General features: G+C 40.4%; 1 protein-coding gene across 2 annotated transcripts in view; it reads left to right on the top strand.

Annotated features, from left to right (window-relative positions):
- Sec23ip (SEC23 interacting protein) overlaps positions 1 to 16,653 on the top strand; it is a 45,294-nt gene extending 28,641 nt beyond the window's left edge. Inside the window, exons 14-19 of one of the 2 annotated variants that reach the window (XM_013021937.1) lie at positions 1,322 to 1,477; positions 2,114 to 2,216; positions 5,252 to 5,437; positions 6,327 to 6,486; positions 7,210 to 7,311; positions 15,275 to 16,653. In XM_013021937.1, coding sequence (XP_012877391.1) covers positions 1,322 to 1,477; positions 2,114 to 2,216; positions 5,252 to 5,437; positions 6,327 to 6,486; positions 7,210 to 7,291 — 687 coding nt within the window. In that variant the 3' untranslated portion in view covers positions 7,292 to 7,311; positions 15,275 to 16,653. Of the gene's footprint in view, positions 1 to 1,321; positions 1,478 to 2,113; positions 2,217 to 5,251; positions 5,438 to 6,323; positions 6,487 to 7,209; positions 7,312 to 15,274 lie in introns of both variants that reach the window. The other variant, XM_013021936.1, reaches the window with a different exon arrangement.
- The last annotated feature ends 220 nt before the right edge of the window (positions 16,654 to 16,873 follow it).

Raw genomic sequence — 16,873 nt, 5'->3', positions numbered from 1 at the left:
GACTCAGGTCCTCAAGGTCCCGTTTGGCTCATTTGTTCATGTCTGGTACTCATTTGCTCATGTCTGGTACTCTGTCACTTGAACCATGACCTGAAAATACCCATTTTTTTATTTTGCAAAGATAAGTCAGGCCTAGCAGTGTGAAGTACAGCCTGTTAGGAAGGCAGCCTGATGGGGTAAGTTAGGAGCACTGGGTTTAGAAGTGGATGTTGTAGGTCAGAGTCCTCATTCTGCCACTGACTTGACTGTGTCATCGTCTTTACTGTCTTTATCTCCGAAGTAGGCTTGGTGAGTTTTGCCTTACTTACCTTCCTCTCTCAGTGGACCTTTGTAATGCCCTTAGATTATACCAGTTATTGGTTTTCTTTCTTAGATACTAAAATGACACATGCTTTCCTGTGTTGCTGTGATAACCCTGAAAGAGACTTAGAAACTATGAGTGCTGTTATGTAGGTGTTGATCCCTTTTGTTCAGTAATTAAATGCAAATATCTAAAATAGGCTCTTTTGGGACAAATCATTTTTCTCACAGAAGGAAATTTGTCTTAACTAGAGATTCAGTTGGAAATAATGCCATGGAATGTTTAGGGTCAGCCATCAAATTATATGTGGCCTCATTTAGTGACCTTTCCCTTACACTGACTTTGATATTATAACCATGCTGTTTTTATTATGCTGGTATTGGGGCTTGAACTCAGGGCTTTGTGTTTTTATTTGACCATGTTTTATAGATGTAGAAACTGAAGCAGAGGTAAGAGAGGTTAAGAAATTTGTCCAAGATCACACAGTGAGTGAGTAGTAGATTCAAACACAGGCAGGATGACTGCAGATTCTGCAGATTCTGCAACAGAAATAATATACATTTATTATCCTAGAGAGTAAATAAAAAGATATATAGCCAGAGGATGTAATAGCCAATAAGATTTAAAAGTGAAGCGGGGTACACTGGTGGCTCACGCCTGTAATCCTAGCTACTCAGGAGGCTGAGATCTAAGGATCCTGGTTGAAAGCCAGCCCAGGCAGAAAAGTCTGTGAGACTCTTATCTCCAATAAACCATTAGAAAACCGGAAGTGGCTCTGTGGCTCAAGTGGTAGAGCACTCATCTTGAGCTGAAGAGCATAGGGACAGCATCCAAGCCCAGAGTTCAAGCCCCATGACCGACCAAAAAAAAAAAAAAAGATTCAAAAGTGAAATTATTGTAAGCTAGCAAAAGTTATCCTTTAAGACATCATCTGTATTGTTTCTTTTAAGTAAATATAGTTCCATTTTGTATATGTTACAGTGGAATGATTACCTTTTATTGCTCTTTGATTCTTCCTAGGTTTCTGTTTCTTACAATTCACTAGACTTTGAACCAGAAATTTTCTTTGCCTTGGGATCTCCAATTGCTATGTTTCTCACTATCCGAGGAGTGGACAGGATAGCTGAGAACTACAGGCTTCCAACTTGTAAAGGATTCTTCAATATTTATCATCCAGTGAGTAACTTGAATTTGCTTTCTATTTTCAAGAATGTGAAGAGCCTGTCCTCTTCATCTTAACAGATTCTCAGATTTTTATTTCTTGGAAACCATTGTTGATCTTTACTTTGCAAGTTTCAGCTCTCTATCCTGGAAGAGTTAGTCTGATACTTTACAGTAAACTTTTCTGCCAGAAAGTCTATTCAAAGAAAAGTAATATTGGGCCGGGTGCTAGTGGCTCACGTTTATCATCCTAGCTACTAGGTGGCTGAGATCTGAGGATCATGATTCGAAACCAGTCCTGGACAGAAAAGTCTGTGAGATTCTTATCTCCAATTAACCACCAGAAAACTGGTGGTTTTGAGCTGTCTCTCAAAGTGGTAGAGCACTAGCCTTGAGCAAAAAAAGTTCAAGGTCATTGCCCAGGCCCTGAGTTCAAGCCCCACAACCCACAAAAATAAACAAATAAATAGAAGTAATATTATCTCATTTGCAAGGTAATTTTACCTACAAACTTGAAAATCTTACAGTTGCAGTATTTGAACAAAGTATAAAAATGGAGTCTCTGTTTGGCTGTTGGCCGTTTTCCTACCTAGCTAAGGCATACAGCTCAAAAGAAAAATTTTCACACATTTCCAATTTTCCTCTTTACAGCTTGATCCAGTGGCATATAGATTAGAGCCTATGATTGTTCCAGATTTAGACACAAAAGCAGTTCTCATTCCACATCACAAAGGCAGAAAAAGACTTCATTTAGGTAAGAGACAAATATTGTAAAAACTTCCTTTCTTTCCATCACATTGTAATTGTAATGAATTTGAAAGTTTTACACTAGCTGGGTTCTGGTGGCTCATACCTATAATCCTAGCTTTTCAGGAGCCTGAAATCTAAGGAAGGATTGTGGTTCAAAACCTTTCAGACAGGAAAGTTTATTATCTTCAGTTAACCACTGAATGGTGGAATGGTGGCTCAAGTGATAGAGCACTAGTCTTCTGCAAAACAAAACAAAACAGAAAAGGCTCAGGCTTGAGTTCAAGCCCTCAGACCAGCATGTGTGTGCATGCACATGCGCGCGTACACACACATTTAACACTAAATTTCTTCTGACAGTAATAGTGAAGACACTGCTTCAGTAGTAAGTGAGAACTTCTCAACTGAGAAAGTGGAGGAGCTGTGAAGAATTCTGAATGAATGCCTGCTCTTTGATGGCACTGTCATTGTTGAGATAAGGAATGGGGGGAGTGGAGTTGATAATAAGATGATAAGATTTGTAATTAGATTTTGATAGTTCTGTTGGAATTTTTGGGATTAGGGAAGAAGAGTACATTTAAATTAATGACCAGTCCATCAAGAAATAATCGATACTGCCTAAGTCAAGTGAGTTGTTGTTTTCTTGCTAACTAGACAAACTTTTCCGATTAAACAATTCATTAAGTGAGGCTGGGATGTAAGTAGGCCTAAACTTAAAAAGTTGAGTGGAAGGAGCAGGAGTAAGGAGAATAGAGGGGGAAATGACTAGGTTCTCTGTTTAAATATGTTTTTGGCCTGGCACCCATGGCTTACACCTGTAATCCTAGCTACTCAGGAGGATGAGATCTGAGGATTGCAGTTTGAAGCCAACCCAGGCAGGAAAGTCTGTGAGACTCTTTATTTCCACTAAATTACCAAAAAAGCTAGAAGTAATGCTGTGGTTCAAGTGGCTTAATGACAGTGCCTAGGCGCTGAGTCCAAGCTCCAGGACCAGCACACAAAAAAAGTATATATATATATTTTTTTCAAGTATTTATTTATTGGGATTAGGCGACTATATAAATGTCATAATGGCATACTTAACTAAAGTCACAAACACCTTTTAATCTTTACAATGATAGTTATCAGTATCTTAATCTACATAGCTTATGAATGGTATGACCTTTAACTATAAAACTATTCTTACAAATTGGGTGATATGTACATTTGCTAGCTGTTCCCTCTTTCTTTCTTATTCCCTCCTTCCCATCACTACCCTTGAGTTGCTTAGTTCACTTTCATCAGTGTCCAGTACAGCTGATGGGCCCTCTGCTGGATTTTTTTTTTTTTTTTGGTCAGTTGTGGGACACTGTCCCTGAGCTCTTCAGCTCAAGGCGAGCGCTCTACCACTTGAGCCACAGCACCACTTCCAATATTCTGGTGGTTTATTGGAGGTAAGAGCCTCATAGACTTTCCTGCCCAGGCTGGCTTTGAACCATGATCCTCAGCTCTCAGCCTCCTTAGTAGCTAGGATTACAGGCGTGAGCCACCAGCATCCAGCCCTCTGCTGTATGTTTTCACCTACTTTCCACTGATTCTGTGCTCTGAGAAAGTATGTTTTTGTTTGCTTGCTAGTAGTATATTTAGCTTTTGGAAAGTTAAAATGAGAAATATGTTACTTACGGTCCTTCAACTAAAATATGATTATTAGAATATTACAGAAAATAGTGAAGGCACTGTGATATTTTTAATTTAAAAGTTGTAGTTACAGAAAAAAATAATTTTCTTAAACTATCACACTATTGTTGATTAGAAAAGTGGTGATTTTTTTTTTCACTCTCATAGACCTATTTTTTTTTTTAATTTGGATTTTTAAAAAAAGCCATTGGGCTAGGAATGTGGCTTAGTGATAGAGTGCTTGCCTACCATGCATGATGCCTTGGGTTTGATTCCTCAATACCACATAAACAGAAAAAGCCAGAAATGGTGCTGTTGCTCAAGTGGTAGAGTGCTAGTTATGAGCAAAAGCAGCTTAGGGACAGTGGCTAGGCCCTGAGTTCAAGCCCCAGGACTAGCCCCCACAAAAAAACCCCACAACAAAAAGCCATACAAATAGGCTTTTTTTAATGGTATATGAACTTTTTTTGTACCAGTAATAGGGCTTGGAGTCTTACTCAGCTTTTTTGCTCACAGCTTTACCATTTGAACCACACTTCTACTTGTCTGTTTCTGGCCTTTTGATAATTAATTGGAAACTAGGATTTCTTGATTTTTGTCTGTCCTGGCTGGCTTTGAGCCTTGCTCCTCAGATCTCAACCTCTTAAGTAGCCTCTGGCACCTGGCTTGAACTATTTCTCTCCTTGGGCTTGGGGTTTGATCTGAGGGCCTAGATGTTTTACTTGAACTTTTTTTGCTCAAGGTTAACTTTCTACCACTTGAGCCACAATGCCACTTCTTCCACTTTTTTCTGAGTGTTTTATTGGAGATCATAAGAGTCTCTCATGGACTTTCCTCCCCAAGCTGAGTAGCTAGGATTATAAAGCATGAGCCACCAGTAGTTGGCGTGGCTTGAACTTTTTTTTTGAGAGAGAGGGGCTGAATGAAGTTTAGTTCTTTAAAAAAGACAAAAAACATCTCATGACATTTTACCATGTTGAGGGTTTAGGGCTCCAAGGTAACTACATATATTTGACATTTAAGGAAGGAAGAAGCGATTCTCACCTGCATGAGAAGAGTTTTAGCTTTTTTTGTTTGTTTGTTTGTTATGGGGCTTGAACTCAGGCTGCGTGCTGTCCCTGAACTCTTTTGCTCAAGGCTAGTGCTCTACCTTTTTGAGCCACAACTCCACTTCTGGTTTTCTGGTAGTTAATTGGAGGTAAGAGTCTCATGGACTTTCCTGCCTGGGATTGGCTTTGAACCACAATCCTCAGATATCAGCCTCTTGAGTAGTTAGGATTATAGGCTTGACCCACCAGCACCTGGCAAGTTTTAACTTTTAATGTCTGTGATGAAGAATTGTACCCAATGACTAATTAGCTTGATATTACATTTTAATCTCTCTAGAGTTGAAAGAAAGTCTCTCTCGGATGGGATCTGATTTGAAGCAGGGTTTTATTAGTTCTCTGAAAAGTGCTTGGCAAACGCTAAATGAATTTGCCCGCGCACATACTTCTTCAGCTCAGTTGCAAGAAGAATTGGAGAAAGTCGCCAATCAAATCAAAGAGGAAGAAGAAAAGCAAGTAGTTGAAGGTAAATTCATCTTTTGACTTTTATGTGTGTAAATGTTGGTACTGAGGATTGAACTCAAGGACTTTTGCCCTCTATTAACTTTTTTCTCAAGGCTGGCTCTCTAATACTTGAACCACACCTATAGTTCTGGCTTTTTGCTAGTTTATTGGAGATAAGCATCTCTTGAATTGTCTGCCTGGGCTGGCTTAGAACCCTAACCTTATATCTCAGCCTCCCAAGCAGCTAGGACTATAGGTGTGAGCCACTGGCATCCAGCTTTCTGTTTACTTCCAAGGCATTTTTTAGTATAAATATTCTTTATGAACATACTACTTATATTAATGATACTTTAATGTAAGTTCTTATAAAGGAAAATCTTTTCTGATCAACTCTACTGTCAAATGCATTTTCCTCAAAAATCTCTGTCACTGTTTGTTAATTAAGGTTTTACCTGATAGTTATGGAATTTTCACTCTGCAATTTAAAATTTTTTACTGATTTTTAAAGCCAGGATAGAAGATTGGAATGGAGAGAAGTTTGGGTAAAGACTCACACCTATAAGTTATCCTGATACTCTTGTTTAACTGTCTTCTTACAAATTTCATATGCAGTACGAGGTCATTCTGCCATGTTTTTGATGTTCAGATTCTCATTCTATTTCTTTTTTTTTCTGCAATGCTCTTTCCCCCTTATCTTCACAACTTGTGTCAGCTGTTGACTTTCTCTCTTCTCCTTCGGAGAACCAGCCCTGCCTCCCCTGTTCTTTGGAAGAATGGGGAGTAAGCCTGGTAGCTCCCCAGTTACTACGCGTGTCAAGCAATATTCTCATTGAGCCCAGAAACTCAGCTAAAATCACAGGAAAATGATTAAGTGATTGACTTTGATATTGAAATGGTTTAAATTCTAGCAGAAAAGATTGTTGAAAGTCCAGATTTTTCCAAGGATGAAGACTACTTAGGAAAGGTTGGAATGTTAAACGGAGGCCGCCGAATTGATTATGTTCTTCAAGAAAAGCCAATAGAGAGTTTTAATGAATATCTTTTCGCTCTTCAGAGTCATTTATGCTATTGGTAAGTATTCTTCACTTTGATGACTATTGATGGCCTGTAGGTGCCAGCACATACAGCAGTTTGCTTTGTGAGATTCTTATACTGACTCATCATTTGTCATGGACTATTAATCTGAACTGTGTGTGATAGAATCCAGTGATTTTTCTCCTTTCAAATTTGCATTGAACTTGTATTAACCACAAGGTGGCAGTATGTACTCTGCCTCTGACCTGAGACCATTGGTATTGTACAGTTTTTGCTTTTTTTTTTTTTTTTGCCATTCCTGGGGCTTGAACTCAGGGCCTGGGCTCTGTCCCTGAGCTTCTTTTACTCAAGGCCAGCACTCTGCCACTTGAGTCACAGTGCCACTTCTGGCTTTTTCTGTTTATGTAGTTCTGAGGAATCTAACCTAGGGCTTCATGAATGCTAGGCAAGCACTCTACCACTAAGCCACATTCCCAGCCCCCTGTATATTGTTTTTGTAGGGGTGTCTTTCATGGTTGGAGTGGTAGGGATTTTGAAAGGCTATTCTTCCGTGTGTCCCATTACAAAGGAGACATGACATCTTTGGAGCAGATAAGTATCCATACAGTGAAAGGACCGCTCTGAGAGCATACTGCTCTGTCATCATTTGCTTTCTCATAGAGTTGAATAGAACGACAAAAACTGCACTTACCACCTTTATGCATAGAAGTTAATTTCATCTAAAGAGCTCTTAAGTAAATACATTTTTCTTTTTTCTAGGGAATCTGAAGATACTGCCCTTTTGTTACTTAAAGAAATTTATAGGACAATGAACATTAGTCCGGAGCAGCCTCAGCATTGATCAGACTTCTATTTTTTGGTGTGAGTTTATCCTTGATTATAAGTTCTCAGTGTTTGTATTCTGAAGTTTTTGTGTGTGTGTGCGTGTGGAGTTGATATTGACTAAGATTTTCTCTTTATTTTTTTTTCCTCTGAAGTATTTTTTATTTTTGTTGGAATTCAGAATAGAGACACTTAAGGAAGGCAATATACAAAAGCAATGTATATTCCTGACTTGTTATAATCTTTTCAGAGCCAGGTATGCTGTTACATGCCTGTTTTCCCACAACCTGAAAGGCTGAAACAGGAGGATCATGAGTTTGAGGCCAGCTTGGGCTAAATAGCAATATCTTATCTCAGATAAACAATCCTCCCCGTCCTCCAATCTTTCAACTACATAGAATTTGAGTCCTTTTATTTGTAATTTTTTTTAAAAAGTAGATTCCCAGGAATATAGTTAAGAATTTCTTGGTAGGTCTCAGAACCTTCTTCACAATCCCTTAAACAAATACTGATTTATTTTCCTCCTGTAACAGGAAGGGTTCCTCTGTTGAATGACACCACCAGCATCTTTCTGCCAAAATGTTGGCTCTTGCTGCCTCATGGTTACAAGATGTCCCATGGTTCCAGATATCTCATCTGTATTCATGGCATGATTAGTGGGGAAGGTCAGTGTCCATCATACCTTTCCCCTTTAATTAGAAAAGTGGAAGCATGCTGGGTGTGATAGTGCACACCTACAGGCCCAGTACTTGGAGGTAGAGCTAGGAGACGAAGACTAGTCTAGGCCACATAGTGGAACCTTGTCTCACTTTGATCATACTTACTGACTCTGTGTTTTCAATAGGTGCCTACTTCCATTGTGTGTGACAATTGTAAAGATTGTACATTTTTTAAGTGTAATTTTTCTAGAGGGAAAGAATAGAGATGGGGGCTGAGTCTGTGATGACTGATCCAACCTACAAGGCAGCTGAAGTCTTACTCCTATCTGGCCTCCTGAGACACTGGGTGCCCATTCTTCCTCACTAGATGATGCATTACTTGAAAAATAGGCAACATGTTTCCGATAAGCAGTCTTAAAGCCTGTGAAAGAATGAAATGCAGAGTATCGCATTTCTCTTGCTGTATGAGGGCTTTGACTCTGCGCCTCTGGCTCTCAATGGGCTTTTGCACTCAAGGCTAGCATTCTGCCACTTGAGCCACAACTTTACTTTTGCCTTTTTGCTGGTTATTTGGAGATAAGAGTCTCATAGATCTGTCTGCCAGGGCTGACTCTGAATCTTCGTTTTCAGATCTCAGATCTCAACCTCTTGCTAGGATTATAGGCACAAACCTCTGCTACCCTGCCAATATTTTGGTTTTGATAAATAGGAAGATTCCCGACATAACCTGCCTTTTCATTTTAGAAAGATAGCTACTACTTTCAGTCTGATTACCTCAGAGAAAAATTTTGTGCATATTCAAGCACCTATTCATGCACTTTAAAACAAAAGGATCTCATTTAATATACTGTTTTACCATTTGGATATTTTCAGTCATCTAGACAGCTTGCATGATATTGTACATTAATTAGCATGTCTGGGTTTTTGTCATTGTATTCAATGACTGTAACCCATTGTATGCCTACATTCCCCTCTATTGAATCAGTTAATGAAAATTTAGATAATTTTCAGTGTTTTTAATGCTGACTATTAGGAAATTTTAGCTAACAGGATAGCTTGGTTTCAAAAAACACTTCATAAACTGTACCATTTTATTGTTCTTGCAATTTCTAGTATCATAATATTAAAATAAATTGAATGTAATTTCAAAACCCATTACAGTCCAGATTTTCAGTTATAAAATAGCTATTTAGTTGCTTGACAAATATTCATTGAGTACTGCAAGCACCAGTTTTCTTGCTAAAGATGAGTAACAAACCAGATGATATCTTTACCTTTAAGAAATTTGCCTTTTGCTGGGTGCTAAGGCTCATACCTGTAATTCTAGCTACTCAGGAGGCTGAGATCTGAGAATCATTGTTTGAAATCAGCCTGGGCAGGAAAGTCCATGAGACTCTTTATCTCCAGTTAGCCACAGAAAAAGCTGGAAGTAGAGCTGTGGTTCAACTGGTAGAGCACTAGCCTTGAGCAAAAGAAGCTCAGGGACAGCACCGAGGGCCTGAGTTGAAGCTTCAGGACCAGCTAAAAGAAAGAACTTTACCTTGTACTAGGAGATTGGCAGGATAAGTTGTATTTTAGGGCACAACTGAATTTCAGATATTAACAGATTCCGTGGAGAAAGTAAAAGAAGTTCAGATAGGTGACAGAGATCTGAGTATGAGGAATGTGGGTCTCGTGTCAAAGCAAGAGGTGTGGAGTGACATGCTTTGGTTCTGTGCTTTAGCAAGCTTGCTTGGTTGCTGGGTAAGGAGTAGACAGGAGTGGGGCAGGGAAGGCAGTACACAAGTGACTTAGACCAGGGTGGTGAAGTGATAGGGTGAGAGAAGAAGGAAGAGCTGATCCTAACTGGTGAATTCACAGTGGTGTGTAAGGGAATAAAGGGTTAAGGATGACTCCTACGGCATTTTGTGAGCGACTAGGTGGATGGTGGTACCTTTTCCTGGTGAAGCTTTGGAGGGAGCAGGTGTTTAGAGGGTGGGAAGGATGGACTATCAGTTTTGGCTTGTCCGGTCAGTAGTTGATGATGATGCTTTGAAGCTCAGAAGAAAGCTTGGAGCTAAAGATAACTTTAGAGTCATCAGAATGTGCTCATCATTTCAAGTCACAAATAGGTGAAATCATCTAGAAGGAGTGTGTAGGCAGAGCCAGCAAGGTGAAAGAAAATTGAGGACTTGAGTTCTCAGCCAGGGAAGATTGCTGGGGGTGTGGGGGGGAGGGGAGGAGGGGGCACATGCTTAACCCTGGCTGTTTCCTATATAGCCAGGATTACAAGCCTAAACCACCAGCACCTGGCCTAAGTCTGTTTTTTTAAAGGGGCAAGTAGGGCTAGGAAGGTGGCTCAGTGGTAGAGCGCTTGCCTTGCATGCCAGAGGCCCTGGGTTCAATTCCTCAGCACCACAGACGCAGAAAAAAAAAAGCCGGAAGTGGTGCTGTGGCTCAAGTGGTAGTGTGCTAGCCTTGAGCTGAAGAGTTGAGGAACAGCACCCAAGCCCAGAGTTCAGGCCCCACGACCGGACTATTAAAAAAAAAAGGGGGGGGCAAGTAAAGGATCACTCTCCTGTATTTCTTCCTCAGCTCCCCTGACCAAAGATAATCAGTTCCAATTTTTATGTATCTTTCCAGACATCTGTGTGCCTGCACACACCTGTAATTTTTTTTATCTTTATTTTTTATTTATTTTTTTGTTGGTCATGGGGCTTGAACTCTGGGTCTGGGTGATGTTCATGAGCTATTCAGCTCAAGGCAAGTGCTCTACTACTTGAGCTACAGCGCCACTTCTGGTTTTCTGGTGGTTTATTGGAGATAAGAGTCTCATAGGTGGCTGGGAATGTGACTTAGTGGTGGAGTACTTGACTAGCATGCATGAAGCCCTGGGTTCGATTCCTTACTATCAGGTAAACAGAAAAAAAGCCAGAAGTGGTGCTGTGGCACAAGTGGTAGAGTGCTAGCCTTGAACAAAAGAAGCTCAGGGAAGCTGGGCACCGGTGGCTCACACCTGTAATCCTAGCTACTCAGGAGATCGCTGTGAGACACTCCAATAAACCACCAGGAAACTGGAAGTGGTACTGTGTGGCTCAAGTGGTAGAGTGTTCACCTTGAGCTGAAGAGCTCAGGGACAGCGCCCAGGCCCAGAGTTCAAGCCCCAGGACTGGCAAAAAAAAAGTCTCACAGACTTCGCTGCCCAGGCTGGCTTCAAACCTGGATCCTCAGGTCTCAGCCTCCTGAGTAGTTAGGATTACAGGCCTGAACTACGGGTGCGCGGCTTAATTTCTCTTTTTTTTTTTTGGGTCCGGTCGTGGGACCTAAACTCAGCCTGAGCACTGTCCTTCAGCTCTTCAGCTCAAGGCTAGCACTCTGCCACTTGAGCCACAGCGCCACTTCCAGCTTTTTTTCTTTTTGCTTACGTGGTGCTGAGGAGTCGAACCCAGGGCCTCAGGCATGCAAGGCAAGCGCTCTACCACTGAGCTACCTTCCCATCCCCTAATTTCTCTATTTTTAAAAGACAAATGTCAGCAAAATTATTGCCCTGTTCTTACCTTTGTGTCTTGAGATTGCTTCATCTGCATCCATCCATCCAGTACTGCTTGAGTACCTTACTAAGTACCTGGTACTACTGTAGACACCGGGGTAATATCAGTGGACCAAAGTCTCTGCCTTTGTCAACGGTCTGAAGCGTGCCACATGGTCACCAGAGTGAGTAGGGTAGGAGCATATCTGGGCTGGGAGCACATTACTGCTGTGTTGGAGAGGGCAAGGGCATCCTCTCTGGTAAACGGCCATTTGAATACTCAAGTGAGCAGGAAGGCGTCGGGGGGGGGGGGGGGGGGACATCTTCCATGCAGAGAAAAGAGTATATATCAAAACATGAGAGGTACCTCATTTTAATGTGTCCCATTAGAGGTTTTACAATAATGCTGTACTGGTAAACATTTAGGTTAATCTTCAGTGCTTTCATGATAGACTAATATATGTGATATATAGTGTGTTTGCAAATTTTTATTATATATATAATATGTATTTTTATTTTATATGTAGTATCTAACATGATATACCAGTCCCTTGAGCCTTTTTCCCCAAGGCTGGTGCTTTACCACTTGAGCCACAGCTCTCCTCCAGCTCCTTTGGATCCTACTTGGTGATAAGAGTCTCACAGACTTTCCTGCCCAAGCTGGCTTTGAACCATAATCTTCAGAGGAGCTAGGATTACTGGCGTGAGCCATTGTACCCGTCCAAATAGGCTATATTTTAATAGTTATGTTGTGTTCTATTTTATAGTTCTACTTTGTGCTAAATTTCTGAATCTCAGCCCCATAGTTGGATGTCAGGTGATTTTTCCAATTTTTACTGTTCTATATAGTTCTGACATGCAGTTTTAAATACCTTTTATATATCTCTAAGGGCTTGAGATAAATTCCAGATCTAAAAACATCACATATTTTGAAAGGGAGTTCTGATCTGTACTACTGCTAAATTGCATCGTAGGCGAGTTGCTCAGTCTCCCTATCTCCTGTCAGTATGTAAGTACACACTTGCAGAAAAAGTAGGTAGTACTGATTTTGAACATTTTTCCAGTTGTATAGGTAGCAGTTGTTACATCATTTTTCTTACATTTTCAGCACTAGTACAGTTGAGCTTTTTGGTGTATTTAATTGCCTGCTTATATGTCTTTTTTTAAATCAGTTGCTCGTTTTTTACCTTTGTGCATTTATCTAGAGTTGTGAGGGGTTGGTTGGGTACTTTTGTTTTAAAGGATATTAACCTTTGCCTTTTATTTTTGCTTATACATTAGCTTTTGGCCAGGGCAGGTGAGTAGAGAACATGTTTTTTTTTGTTGTTTGTTTTTTGTTTTAAAAAGGCTCACACCTGTAATCCTAGCTACTCAGGAGGCTGAGATCTGGGGATTGTGGCTTGTGGTTCGAAGCCCACCTGGGCAGGAAAGTCAATGAGACTCTTATCTCCAAAAACTACTCAGAAAAAGCCAGAAGTGACACTGTGGTGTAGAGCGCTAGCCTTGGGTACCAAAGCTCAGGAACAGCACTCAGGCTCTGAGTTCAAGCCCCAAGACTGGCAAAAGAAAAAGCCAGTCTTTTCATTAATTATTGCTTGGATGTTTATTGTTTATCTTAAACCTTACATGGCTGTTTCATTTGAGCTTGAGAAGTATACCATCTTAAGGGTTTTAACTCTTTTACTAAAAATTAGTTAATCATTTTTGCCTGTGCCACACATATATGAATAGTACTGTTTATTATTGATGTTTTTTTTTGTTTGTTTGTTTTTGTTTTTGGGTCCGGTTGTGGGGCTTGAACTCTGGGCCTGGGAACTGTCCCTCAGCTCTTCAGCTCAAGGCTAGTGCTCTACCACTTGAGCCACAGCGCCACTTTTGGCTTTTTTTCTTTTTGCTTATGTGGTGCTGGGGAATCGAACCCAGGGCCTCATGCATGCAAGGCAGGTACTCTGCCACTGAGCCACCTTCCCAGCCCTATTGATGTTTTTATCATATGCCTAATACTTTGTTTTCTGGGCTACCTGAGTTATTATTTATCTCTCTATCCTATTTCAATGATTTTGAGTCACCGTTTCCATGGTTTAGCCTCTTTAAGTCTCAGGTGCCTTTTGTCCTCCGCTGTTGGCTGGAAGTTGAATTCTGAGAGGGCATGCATTGTTTCCTGCCAGCTACTGGGGGGCATTACCTGTCTGGGTCTGCTTAACCTAGTTTCGCTGCTTGAGATGTTTTGGACTCTACTAGTAGTGGTGTGAATTCAGATCAAAGAATTTGTGGGTTGACATTTGGCATCGGGGTATTTCCCCTCCCCCCTTTAAGGAGGAAGCGGTGTTCCGGCTTCACTCTCACTTCTGCATGGAGGATTTTTCCTTTTAATCTTCCTCTAGGCTGTAGCTGTCAGAGTCCCCACTTCCTGTCTCAGCAGAGACACCCTTCTCTGGGCATCGTTCTTTTCGTGGAACAGAAGCAGTGATAGCATCCTATGGTGACTTAATTGCTTTTGGGGGGGGGTATTACTGGACTTTGAACTCAACCTCGTGTTTGTTTAGGAGGTGCTCTACCACTGGGCCACACCTCCAGCACTTTTTAACACTAGTTATTTTTGAGATAGGGTCTTGCTTTCCAGTATGTCCCTGGACTATGATCCTTCTACTTTTTACTTCCTGGGATGACAAGTATGCTACCACACCAAGCTGCTCCTAATTTAGTTGGAGCCTCATCGATTTATCTGCCTGGACTTGTCTGGAACCAACATCTTCCCAATACCAGTCTTCCACGTAGTGAGGATGACAGGGTCCTGCCACTGTTTTGAGAACTTTTCTGCCCAAGCTGAACATAAACTATGATCCTCCCTATCTCAGCCTCTGAAGTAGTTAGACTACAGATGTGAGCCATTGGTCCTGTTTTGAAACTTTTAATATCTGGCAATATAAGTTCACCATATACCTCAGTCTCGGTCATTATCTCAAATTAATGTTGAAATGAGTTAAGTTCCCCTTATTTCCTTTTCCCACAAAACCAACAAAACCCAAGAACTAGCAATTTTAGGATATTTTTTGTTGTTGTTTGTGGTGGTGGTCATGGGGCTTGAACTCAGGGCTTGAGCACGACTTCTGAGCTTTTTCACTCAAGGCTAGTACTCTACCATTTTGAGCCACAGCACCACTTTCAGTTTTCTAGTAGTTAATTGGAGATAAGAGTTTCACAAAAATTTTCCTGTCTGGGCTGGCTTTGAACTGCAATCCTCAGATCTCAGCCTCCTGAGTGGATAGGATTACAGGTGTGAGCCTCTGGTGCCTGGCTGTAATCCTAGCATTTCAACATCACCTAATATGGACATTTTAGTCAGGACTTCCTGGCAGGATTGTTCACTGTAATAGTGTTACTGCTTCTTATACTTGCTTATAAAATATAGGCTTTAAATTTAGTTAGAGTTTGAATTCTTAGTACTATAGAATACTACAAAGTAATTAATTTGAAACATTATACCCGGATCATTCAAGCAAATATTTGTTTACCTGAATAATACTTGCGTGCTGTGTCCCTTCAGTGCTTTTTAGACTTAGTCTTTAAAAAGCCTCAAATTAATCTGACAGATTAGTTTAAAGTTTGTTCTTGGCTTCTGGTAGTTTCTTGGTTAGGAGGATTATTGTTCTAGATCTTTCTACTGGTGGACTGTGTACCTGCATCCCTTGGGGGAAGGGCTCATGCCCCCTGGCTGTGTTCCTCAGGGCAGCTTAGCCCTCACTGTGTGTGTCTTTAAGAAGGAATTGCACTGAAGTGTTAATGATTTGAGTCTGGAAAGTTTACTAAAGGACTTTTTTTCTTATCTTAACAGGAAGTTCCAGTTTAAATTATGTTGCTAAGAGGATCTTCAGAGGCTGTTCTGTTTGCTCCTGTTCCTGTGATGGGTGACAACAGTTGCTCAGATGCAATTCTCAGATGTAGAGATTCATTTAAAAGAAAATGCACAGAACGAAAATCTAGTGAAAAGAATCAGTACCACATTTGGATAATATAGATGAAAAAATACAACTATAAAAATGATGCAATGAAAACTTCCTCAGATCTGTTTAGTTACATATGATATCAATGAAGAAATACTTGTAGCATGCAAATGGTTGTTTCTATTTTTACAAAACTATTGTCAGTGGGCTTACCTTTTTCTTTTATTAGTGCAGTATGGACTTGTTGAGAAACTATAGAAACATGATTTTTAGAAATTGTATGTAGTGCTCTAAATGTGAATTGTAGTTATGAGCTGCTTTGATGCAGGGTCCTTCTGTTTGTGATGAGGTAGGTCTGAGGTCTCATATTCCAAGCTGGGTCTGTGGTCTGTAACGCTTCATGCCCGTTGAGAGTCTGGCTATGGAGGAGGTAATGGCTCTCCTAGCTCCAGGGGATGAGGCGGCAAGTGACAAGCTCTCATTTTGTCACCTGAAGTAGCAGAGCTACACATCATTGCTGAAGTTCCACTTAATGTGAGAACCAAAGTAGAAGTTCGTGCTTTTTGATTCATATTAATTTCTCTTATACCAAAGCATTTGAAAGGATGAAATGTACTGCTTTTAGGCTGTAAAATTACTTCATGAAAAGACTGCTCTATAATATTTCACTTTGTTTTACTATAAATTCAAATGATCTAAATATTTTCCTAATATATAGGAATAGTGATTTTCTTCTTTTATTAGGTAATAGAAAACTTGACGTTGTTTACATAGTTCTCATGGAACATGAAATTTTTTGGAAGTGACATGATACACATTTTTTTGTGTATATATCCTAATTAGTGTGAATAAACAGTAACATTGATACATTTTTTTAGGCAGCAACCTTCTGTATTTCTCATGTCTTCCTTAAAGTATTTGTGTGTTTAGTGTTCATTCTGTTTTCATTGTTAGTAGCTACTGTGTTGTGCTAACCCAGAACTTCAGCATTGCTGCTCGTTAGAACAGGAAGGGTTTAGAGCTTTAGTTGACCCCAGACAACATAGATTCCAACCACCTCATTGTCTAGCTGTGGACACGACACTAAACGCCTCTCCTAGGCTGGAGGTGGCAGTCTGGGCTGAAGCATAGTTTTCTTGACCCCCTTTTGGCCTTCATTTCTTTATACCAGGATAATCACTTTTCACCTTCATTTCCTAATACTGATGAAGTAAAAGTACATGAGGGTTATTTATGTATATTTTAATAAAACCCAGTTTGACCTTTCCAATGTGCAATCAGTTTTGTCTGTGTCATTCTGCCTGTGTCTTCTGTAGAAAACAATGGGCAGAGGAGAAGGGGCATCGGGCCAGTGCCCGTGGAAAAGCGTGTGCCAGCAGTGGCCAGATTGCCATTTCTTTTTAATACTTGAGGAAACATGAAATAGAGTTTTTGGTCACACTGCTTATAGACATTTTTCCATTATTATTCAGTCTCTTAGAAAAACAGAA

This window comes from Dipodomys ordii, unplaced genomic scaffold (genome assembly GCF_000151885.1).
Source record: "Dipodomys ordii isolate 6190 unplaced genomic scaffold, Dord_2.0 Scaffold58, whole genome shotgun sequence".
Classification (NCBI taxonomy): domain Eukaryota; kingdom Metazoa; phylum Chordata; class Mammalia; order Rodentia; family Heteromyidae; genus Dipodomys; species Dipodomys ordii.
Note: the sequence above shows the minus strand (reverse complement) of the source record. Positions and strands in the feature narration are given on the sequence as shown.